Source organism: Bidens hawaiensis, unplaced genomic scaffold (assembly GCF_021521415.1).
Source record: "Bidens hawaiensis isolate Kalapana, Puna unplaced genomic scaffold, B.hawaiensis_p1.1 tig00016775_1, whole genome shotgun sequence".
Lineage (NCBI taxonomy): Eukaryota > Viridiplantae > Streptophyta > Magnoliopsida > Asterales > Asteraceae > Bidens > Bidens hawaiensis.
Genome location: NW_027492544.1, coordinates 74,516 through 85,168, shown reverse-complemented (window position 1 = coordinate 85,168; position 10,653 = coordinate 74,516). Strand labels below are relative to the sequence as shown.

General features: G+C 35.8%; 2 protein-coding genes across 2 annotated transcripts; one reads left to right on the top strand and one right to left on the bottom strand.

Moving 5' to 3' along the window:
• Window positions 1-405: 405 nt before the first annotated feature.
• On the top strand, window positions 406-7,557 carry LOC143552106 (protein SEMI-ROLLED LEAF 2-like). Its single transcript, XM_077042399.1, has 19 exons — window positions 406-612; window positions 819-893; window positions 1,014-1,129; window positions 1,364-1,478; window positions 1,967-2,095; window positions 2,468-2,515; window positions 2,621-2,751; window positions 2,811-3,007; window positions 3,086-3,378; window positions 3,460-3,609; window positions 3,700-3,903; window positions 4,007-4,156; window positions 4,249-4,324; window positions 4,498-4,625; window positions 4,746-4,943; window positions 5,137-5,277; window positions 5,370-5,498; window positions 7,078-7,282; window positions 7,394-7,557. Exons 1-19 carry the CDS (start codon window positions 478-480, stop codon window positions 7,555-7,557), a joined length of 2,784 nt encoding a protein of 927 aa, XP_076898514.1. The 5' UTR covers window positions 406-477.
• Window positions 7,558-8,874: 1,317 nt separating this feature from the next.
• LOC143552098 (transcription termination factor MTERF8, chloroplastic-like) lies at window positions 8,875-9,983 on the bottom strand. Its single transcript, XM_077042392.1, has 2 exons — window positions 9,133-9,983; window positions 8,875-9,079 (listed from the first exon to the last, which is right to left on the bottom strand). The coding sequence occupies exons 1-2, from the start codon at window positions 9,981-9,983 to the stop codon at window positions 8,875-8,877; spliced, it is 1,056 nt and encodes a 351-aa protein (XP_076898507.1).
• Between the last annotated feature and the right edge of the window lie 670 nt (window positions 9,984-10,653).

The following is a 10,653-nucleotide window of genomic DNA, read 5'->3' as shown; positions in this document are numbered from 1 at the left end:
TTAGGGTTTAATTTGTTTTTCGCCTTCAATTTGATCGGATTTTTAGCTGTATTGTTGAATTTAGCGGGCGATTGACTAAATTGGGGCTTAATTCATCATTAGTTAGTGTATAATTAACTGTGTTGTTGAATTTAGCTGGCGATTAACTAGATTGAGGTTTAATTTATCATTAGTTAGGGTTTAATTTGTTTTTGTTCATCCATTCGATCGGATTTTTAGCTGTATTGTTGAATTTAGCTGGTGGTTAACTAGATTGAGGTTTAATTCATCATTAGTTAGGGTTTAATTTGTTTTTCTCCTTCAATTTGATCGGATTATTATCTGTTTTGTGGAATTTAACTGGTATTTAATTCATCGTGAGTTAGGGTTTAATTTGTTTTTCACCTTTCATTAGATTGGATTTTTAACTAAGTATTGTTGAATTTAGCAGGTGATTGCACTTCAATTTGTGTGATCTGATTGTAAAGTTTTGGGAAAATGGGGGTTATGTCAAGACGGGTGTTACCTGTCTGCAGTAACCTCTGTATATTTTGCCCTTCTATGAGAGCAAGGTCAAGGCAGCCGGTGAAACGGTATAAGAAGCTTCTTGCTGATATATTTCCTCGATCTCAGGTGAATATTTTGACTTTTACGGTATCAATTTACTTCAATCGAGTTGAATTGACTGGCAATGATTTACTTTGATTGGAGCCATACTCTCCAGATTTTCTGTTTTGTGCACAATTGTCTAGTTATTAAATTGTTTAATACTTCTTTTCGAAATATTAATCTTTGAAAGGATTACAATTAATAAGTTATTAATCGGTTTCAAATGGCAGGATGCTGAGCCAAATGATCGGAAGATTGGGAAGCTCTGTGAATATGCTTGTAAAAATCCCTTGCGTATACCAAAGGCAAAGCTTATATCCCTCATCTAAACTGACATGTTACCAATTTCATTATCTTATAAAATATTACTGGTTTTATACCATTTTATTAATAAGTTATTTTGCTTGACGAATTCTTCCATAAAGATTACTGATTACCTAGAACAGAAGTTTTACAAGGAGTTGCGTAATAAAAACTATGGTCCTGTAAAAGCTGTGCCACTTATTTATGGGAAATTGCCATCCTCATGTAAGGAGCAGATGTAAGTTCAACTTGGAATATCATATATAATTTGTGGTTTTTTGATTTTTTAAGATTTTAAGTCCTTCTAATCATAATAAGTTCAGTTGCATTATTAATTAGTTGCAAGAACATTAAGAAAGAGGACGCCATATTTAAAATGTATTCGGTGGCATGGTGCTGACATAAGCTTTGGCCTTTTTTTGTCGCTTATGATTTATCTAATAATAATTACTACTTCTCTTTTACATTGCAGGCCACTTTTTGCCAGTAGTTTGTTGGGAGTTGTTCGGACCCTTTTAGATCAAACCCAGAACGATGAAATGCAAATTCTTGCTTGTCAGACTCTTGTGAGCTTCATAAATAATCAGGTAACTTTTGCTTTTTAATGACTGGTAGTAATTAGCACGATTCCTGGAGCCTGAGTCACAAATGTATCTCATTTTGGGTCAAAACAGTTAAAAATGTTTATGGTCTGGACGTCTGGTTGTTTCGGGTGACACTTATCCAAAGTTTTTAGATTTTGATATAAACAGCCAGTGTTTCAAAAGTATGTTTGCAAATATTATACTATTACAATAATAATCTATTTTATTTGATCTAAAGATTTAGGTAGTTTCATCCATTAAAATACACTTTGGGTGGCGCGTTTGAGCCATTTGACATGTTTCATTTTTGTGCTATTTTCCAAGTTTACCCGTTTGACCTGTTAGGCCGTTAGAAATAAAACATAACTTGAGCATATCCATTCAAGTAAATGGCTCGAAACGGTCACCTATACAATGAATGAATAAATAAACGGAAAAAAAAGAAAGAATTAAACATTGAATATGGAAATGATTAATCTCTTAAAATACAGGTGGATAGTACATACATGTTCAACTTAGAAGGTCTCATTCCCAAACTTTGTGACCTGGCTCAAGAAATAGGAGATGATGAAAGAGCATTGCAGTTGAGGTCAGCAGGACTTCAAGTTTTGGCTTCCATGGTAAACATATATATTCTGCATTATCTTTGTCTTAATAGTGTATATATGTGCATAAAGTTACTAATTGCATATTGTTTTCCACTTCTATTTATAAATCTTGAAAATCTAGTAATAAAAGAACAATTTTCAATATTTTTCTCTGTATTTTTGTAATTTTAGAACGTCATGTTAATGTGTTATGAACCGTCTTCGTTATCTCATATTGATTTGATGTATTATGAACAATTCAATATTTTCCTCTGTATTTTGTATTTTTGGAATGTCATGTTACTGTGTTATGAACCGTCTTCCTAATGACATAATCCAAATTATCTGGTTGTTTTTTAACCGTCTTCATTACTCATATTAATTTTGATCCTTTTATTTGAGTAGGTTCGGTTTATGGGGGAGCAATCCCACATCTCTATGGACTTTGACAAGGTATGAAGCATGGTTGTTTCAATATCAGAACTGTGATCAAAATCCCTTCACATATATCGTAAATTTTGTTAATTTGATTGTTAATCACTTTTTTCTCTTAAATAGATTGTATCAGTAACCTTGGATAATTTAGTGGAGACACCAAATAAACAAGAAAAGACACGAGAACACGCTGACTTTTTGGATATAAATAAGACGATCACAAACATTAACTTTAAAACAGACGCCTCCATGTGGTAAGTGCACTTGTACATACAGATCTTAAATTATGCACGTATTTTCTGATTTTTCACAGGGATGTACAGAAAAGCCCTACTTACTGGGCTGGTGTTTGCTTGCACAACATGGCCCACTTGGCAAATGAGGGAACAACTGTACGACGTGTACTTGAACCACTTTTTCACAATTTCGACACTGACAAACATTGGTTCCCAGAAAAAGGGTTGGCTTTTTCTATCTTGAAGTATCTGCAGATGGTGTTAGAGGAATCATGTTAGATTATTTATAAGTTATAAATACAGTTATAAACAATCATTATAAAGCATTAACCTTTTTCCCATTTTAACTCAGATGATAAACCTCATCTACTCCTGTCAGTCTTGGTCAAACACTTGGACCACAAGGATGTTGTTAAACAGCCGGTTATGCAAATGCACATTGCAAATGTGGCTACACAATTGTCACAATATGTAAAGCAGCAGGTCTCAGGTGCCATTGTTGGTGCAATATCCGATCTTATGAAACATTTGCGAAAATGCATGCAGAATTTGTCTGAACCGTTAAGTCCTAGACCGGGATCTGATAGCTCTTATATGGATCTTCAATGTGCTTTGGAAAATTGTATTTCAAGTCTCTCGCATAAGGTTCTTAACGCCCCTTGGATCTTTGATGTTTTTAGTTGGAAAATTGTATCTCAGGTCTCTACTTCACTTGAATATTTGTAGGTTGGAGATGTGGGACCGATTCTTGATATGATGGCTGTAGTGCTTGAAAATATTCCTGCAATTGCTTCTTTAGCTAGAACGACTATTTCTGCTCTTTATCGAACTGCACAACTTATCAGTTCTGTTCCAAACATATCGTACAACAAAAAAGTGAGTACAAATTATATTATTAGCATCATGTAACAAGGGTAATTTCATAAATACACTGCATTTTCTAATACTTAACTTCCTTCTGTGCAGGCATTCCCTGATGTTCTGTTTCATCACTTGCTTTTAGCCATGTCACACCCTGATAATGAAACACGTGTTCTTGCACATCGTGTGTTGTTCAATGTGCTTATTCCATCCGGCGTTCTTCCATCGTTTTCATGGAGGGTAACAAATGAAAATTTCTCAAGGGAGAAAGAAAATCAGGCTGTTGAATCTTTGCCAGATGGGAAAACAGTATGATGCAACTTTCAAAAAAAATACATGATCAAATTTTTTTTTTCTGTTTCTTGATGTAGACATTTGATCATATATTTTTTCTTCTTCTTTTATTTTATAGATCTCGAGTTCCTTGAGACTGAGTCGCCATCAAGTGAGCCTTGTGCTTTCATCAATTTGGATTCAAGCAACAATGACAGGAAATACCCCTGAGAATTTTGAGGCAATGGCACAGACGTATAACCTTGCTTTATTTTTTACTTTATCAAAGGTGCGCTCTTTATATAAAACAATTGGATGAAATCTTATATTTGTTCTTTTTCTTCTATCTACTAAACCTTAATACTTGAATTTCTTTTTCAGAATTCAAATCACATGGCATTAATCCGGTGCTTTCAGCTGGCGCTTACCCTTCAAAGCATCTCCTTGGATGAACAAAGTAAGATTTATATATAATAAAGCCATTGTTAAATTTCTAATGCTTGTAGATTTAATTTGTGTTAAAATATTGTAATAATTATGTATCTTGTGTAGACAGTAGCAATAGACATGTTTCACCCGATTATTATCTTTTGTCATAAGTTTATAATATTAATTTTTCACATTTTGAAGGTGGTCTGCAACCATCCAATAGAAGGTCTCTCTTCACATTAGGATCATGCATGATTATTGCTTCTGCAAACGCATGCAGTCTTTTGGAGCTTATTCCTATTGTTAGGTCAACTTTGACTGAAGAAATGGTTGGTTTTTTGTTTCATGCTACTCATATTTTGGGGTCAACCCGGGCCATTTTTATTATTACTCAACCCACTAACAGCTCATTTGTCAAATAATATTTGCTAAAGTTAGTTGTTATGCAGATGGATCCTTATCTTGCATTGGATGAAGGTATGAGGCTGCAGGTAACTTGTACAAAACCTGGTGAAGATAATTCTTATGGATCACAAAAGGATGAAGCTGCTGCACTGAAATCACTCTCTGCAATTGAATTAAATGAACAGCAGTTAAAAGACACACTTTTGACCCACTTGCTTTCAAAGCTTGAGAATTTGTCAGAGGTATTTACACTTTACCCCCTCATCTATTATTACTTTTGAAAGTACATTATTACGTACAATATTGGTATATAAGTCGTCACAACGGCTGGCTTGGAAATAAAATGTGGTGTCATCATTATCTCTATGTTTTAATAAAATAATATATTTAACAATATATAACAGTAATTATAATCATTCTCTCTATGTTATGCAGGAAGAACAGTTGAATATGAAAGCACAACTGTCACAGGAGTTTTCTCCTGATGATGAATATCCTTTGGGTGGCCCGTTGTTTATGGAGACACCACTGCCATGTTCTCCGGTTGCTCAAACGGAGTTTCAGGCTTTTGAGGAAGTAAATCTTTAAATGCCATTTTAATTTAATGTTTCATAACTCCATTATAATATATATATTAATATTGCTTAAATGATATGTTTTTTGTTTAGGTAATGCCCCATGCTGATGAAACAGATGATGATACATTTCAAGAACAATATGGAGGCCAATCGGGCCGCAAAGATTCACTCTCCATGAATTCACTTGATATTTTGAGTGTTAACCAGTTACTGGAATCGGTATGTTTTGCTTTCACATTTATGTTTTTATCCTCTGTTTTGATGTCTTATGATATAAATTTATACAACTAGCAGTTCGATGTTTATTGAAGTCACGAAAAATCAGTTTTTAGTGTTTCGATAAAGTGATTCTGATTCTTATTCTAATTATTTAAGTGAAAGTTAGAATGTAAATATTTACCCTTGTTTTTTTTACATTAACATAATTACTTTTCATCTACGTTTTGCATGAAAAGTTTTTAATAGCTCATTAATAAATAATAATTTACTACAGAACACCTTAACTATCAATATACGCTATATAACTTTTAATCAGAAAATAAGATATTTAAAAGAATTGCGTTATGTGCCACCAGGGGTCAGCGTTGAGCCCGTTTCTTTTTGCAGTAGTCTTGGATGAGTTGTCAAAGTCGATTCAGGGGACTCTCCCGTGGTGCATGATGTTCGCAGACGATATTGTGATACTTGCTGAGAAAAAACAAGATCTAAACATGAGGCTTGAGGAGTGGCGAACAACCTTAGAGACAAAAGGTTTAAAGATTAGCCGATCTAAGACGGAGTACCTCCACTGTGATTTTGGTGGGATAAACGACAATGAAGACGCACAGATCACAATTGAAGGGCAGGTGGTCCCGCAGGTAACGAAGTTCAAGTATTTAGGATCATTTGTACTGAGCGATGGGGAATTAGACAGTGATGTGACCCACCGAGTTCAGGTAGGATGGTGTAGATGGAAAGCAGCCACAGGTATATTGTGCGACAAGAGTTTCCCGACTAAACTAAAGGGAAAATTCTATAGGGTGGCAGTTAGACCTGCAATGCTATATGGAACAGATTGTTGGGCCATCAAGAAGGCACACGTGCAGAAGATGGAGGTAGCAGAAATGAGAATGCTACGTTGGATGTGTGGGCACACAAGGCTAGACCGAATAAGAAACGTTGTGTTTCGCGAGAGATTAGGGGTGGCGAACATAGCAGACAAGATAAGAGAGTGGAGATTGAGATGGTTTGGACATGTAAAGAGAAGACAGACGACGAATCCTGTTAGATCCGTAGAAAACATTACTATAGAGGGGAGGAGGGGTAGAGGACGACCGAAATTGACTTGGGATGAGAGGATTAGGCATGATTTGATAGACCTAAACCCTTCCGAGGACATGGTTGAGGATAGGAATTCGTGGAGAAGTAGAATTAAAGTTAAGGATTTTTAGAGAGAATTGAATACTTTAGGGCTTAGACTTAACTTATTTAGGTCACATACCATAATGGTATTTCCCTTACATATATTATTATTATTATTATAATTATTATTAGCTTTTATATAGCTGTTAAACTGTGATCTTATTATTAATATTATTATAATTAGTAGTAGTTTTTATATAACTGTTAAACTTTGATTTCCTTTATTTTGCTTCATACACATGTACTTAGAGCCGAGGGTCTCTCTGGAAGCCACCTCTTTATTCCTTTGGATAGAGGTACGGTGTGCCTACATCCCACCCTCCCCAGACCCTACTTATAGCTTTGCTGTCGGTGGGATTTTACTGGGCATGATTGATTGATTATGTGCCACCGACAGGTACTGGAAACAGCCCGACAGGTTGCAAGCTTGCCCGTTTCCTCAACTCCTGTATCATATGACCAAGTCAAAGATCAATGTGAGGCTTTGGTAACGGGAAAACAACAAAAAATGTCCGTGCTTCAGAGTTTCAAGAAGCAACAAGATTGCATGACAATAATTATATCCGGTGAACAGGAAACCAAAAGCCTAATTACATCAAACACTATAAGAATCCTAACTCGGTTCTTGAACAGTTCACTTATTACTCTTATAACCATTTTATATTAAGGTCTAACTGTAAAAAATCAGCATAACATTTATTTTATGTTTTTACAGAAAACAGAGTTCCCAGAAGATGTCAAATTACTAACAAACGGCACAAGCGGCCGCGTACATGATCAACTTATTCCCTTTACAAAAGAGTTCAGTCAACAACAGTCTTTTAGACTTCCACCTTCGAGCCCATACGACAAGTTTTTAAAGGCAGCTGGATGTTAATAAATCGAGTCGAGTTTGAGTTATATATATTCATATTATAGTGTTGTATTATAATTCTTCGTGTTGTATAAATTATTAATTTTTCTCCGGTTTTCTTTGGTCTTTTCCGAAAGTAGAAAAAGAGTTGGGTTAGATGCCAAAATGTTATAGTGAATACTCGAGATAATTATTCTTTTGATTTGGCTTGAGGTGTGCTTCGTATTCGTATGTTGTGTGTTTGAGGATGAAATTTGAAGCGTGTTCAGTTTGAGACGATTAATATCATTTTATAGCCTTCCATTTTGCTATTTTCTTATGCTTATATTACAACTAGAGGTGTTCGATTGTTAGAACATGTTGTAAACAGAACCGTTTTAGGACTGGCGTCGAATGCTGGACACAAACAAACGAACGGTAACAAGTTCCAAATCATAACAGTCTCAAATTAAACATCAAACTTAGTGTTAAATAACAAAAGATCCTACATTTAGCTCAATCTTAGCTTAATGTTTAACTGAGCCAACTAGCTCAAGCTGTGTTACGAGCAGTGTTGTAAAAATCGTTAGTCGGTAGTCGAGCGGTTAGGTGGGGACTAGCAACTAATGGGATTTAATCGGATCGAACTTTAATGTATATTTTTCAGTTTTATATACGCACACATTTTTATATGTAATTGTCAGTTTTATGCATACATAAACATATTTTTGCCGGAAATTGGCTGGAATCTTGCTGGAAGCCGCTAGTTTTCACTGGAATCTCGCCGGAAACCGTTGATTTTGGTCGGAATCTCGCCGAAACCACTGATTTTGGTCAGAGTCTCACCGAAAACCGCCGATTTTAGATAGATTTGACTGTTGACCGATTAATTAGCCGACTAGCCCAAAATTAATCAGTGAAGTGGGGACTAGCGATAAATCGGGATTAATCGGTGCCTAGTCGAGATTTTTGCAACACTGATTACGAGCGAGTTTTTACCGAGGTAGTTTATTAGCAAGTTCTGAACCAAAAAACGGGTACCAACAACATGGAGACCATAAATACTCGAGTCAAGCGAGGTCTCGATAACGTCACAATGTCAATTAGCAGTTAATACATCCTAAATACACCATGTCTTTAAAGTTGATTCATTAACACTTCAAGAAAAAAACCAATCTGAATCTTTTATAACTTATAACAAATGATCCGAATTCTCTGTTTGTCGGTTAAAATCCTACCAAGAACATCTGCAGAACACCGAAAAATCTTACAAACAAGCAGGCAATCTGAAGAAGCCCCGAACTAATATTATTTTGCAGCTATTACCAAAAATAACCCTGAAACCGATAATATTTTCGTGTTTCATTCATTCTGCAAAAGCGAACCGCCACTCTTGTAAGCCAACAACAACTCGTCAGCATAATCTCCATCTTTATATATAAACTTCTCCAAAAACTTACCTTCAGGCATCGACAACACATTAAGAAACTTCGGCCGTCTCTTCAAAATCCTCTTCTCCATCATAATATCCAACACTCTAAACCGAGGAATCACCCGTTCCTCCAAACTAAGCATCAAACAATTCGGCCGACGCACCAACACATCCTTCTAAAACTTAACCTCATTAAAAAAAACTCAATCCCACTTCTCAACTTCGACTCCGACACCCTAAGCAACGGAGGCGCCTTCACAAACATACTCATAAACTCCCCCTTCGTAAACCCGTACGACCGAAACAACTCAACCTTCCGCTCAAACGTCTCCTCGCTCAAACAACTAACCGTGTAAATCGCGTGAACCAGCATCCTCGAATCCATCGAGAACCCGAAATCCAAAACCTTCGACACGAGAACCTTAAGCTCGGACTCACCCATTATCAACAACCTCGGCTGCCTCGTGATAACCGTCGCAAGCTGCGCTCCCACAATCCCACATTTCTCCAAATACTCAACATTATTACTAACCCGAGTCACCGGGTCCTTAATATCAGCCCAGTTACACCTCCTCAATGTCCTAATCAAATTCACATTATTATTATTATTATTATTATTATTATTATCAAGATTCAATCTTTTTAAGACATCAACACAAGGTTTAACTCTTTCATCAAATCTATGAGTTAAATAAACAGGATTCTTGGAAATAAACTTACACAAGTCTTGATCTTTGAGGCCTAAATCTTGAAAAAAATCAATTCTTGGTTTAAGGGTTTTGTTGACATCTGAAAAGAGGATGTGGGGTGACTTGAAAACCCATGATTGGATGTCTGTGAGGTTGAAGTTGTGTGACTGTAAGAAGGCGATGACTGCTTGAGGGTTGGTTTGTGGTGATGATAAGCGGTTGAAGAACCATATGGCTCTTGATTTTGGGAAGCCTAGTGTTTGTGCAAGGTAGGTGATGATGGTGGATTTGGATGGTGATGGTGAAGATGGTGGTATTGTGTGGAGGTAACGGTGGAAGATGGTGGTCATGGTGGATGGTTTGATTTTAGGGTTTATTGGACTATTTGTTAGGCTAAAATTTGAACCATACCCCTTCATTTGTCATACAGTCGCCGCCACGTCAGCTTTGTCTCTCTCCGTTAGGGCTGTAAATGAATTAAGTCGAGTCAAGCCAGAGCCGCAGAGCGTGCTCGAGCTCGAACTTAATCGAGCTAGCTTAAGCTTGGCTTGTTTTCTTTATCGAGCTGAAAATCGAGCTCGAGCTGTCGAGTTGGGCTCCTTTAATTTTTATAAAAAAATTTGTTTTTATTTATTATTTTTTTATTTTATATTTTACAAATTATAATTTTAATATATATATTATATAAAATTTATAAACTAGATAATTAATAACTTTATATGTTTTATTTAAATTATTCTTTCATAAGTTGTAGGTATCGAGGAACATAATATATATAATTTTTATTTATTTCTTTCTTGTTATGCTATTAATATATATATATATATATATATATATATATATATAGATTACAATTTGGGATTTAATCTAAACGAGCCAAGCTAACGAGTCGAGCCAAGACTAAGCAACGAGTCGGGCTGACCCTGGATCGAGCTCGGTTCGTTTAGAAATCGAGCCGAGCTCATTTAGAAACAAGCTTTTTATTGCCGATCTTTTTTCGAGTTACTTTTGAGCAAGCTT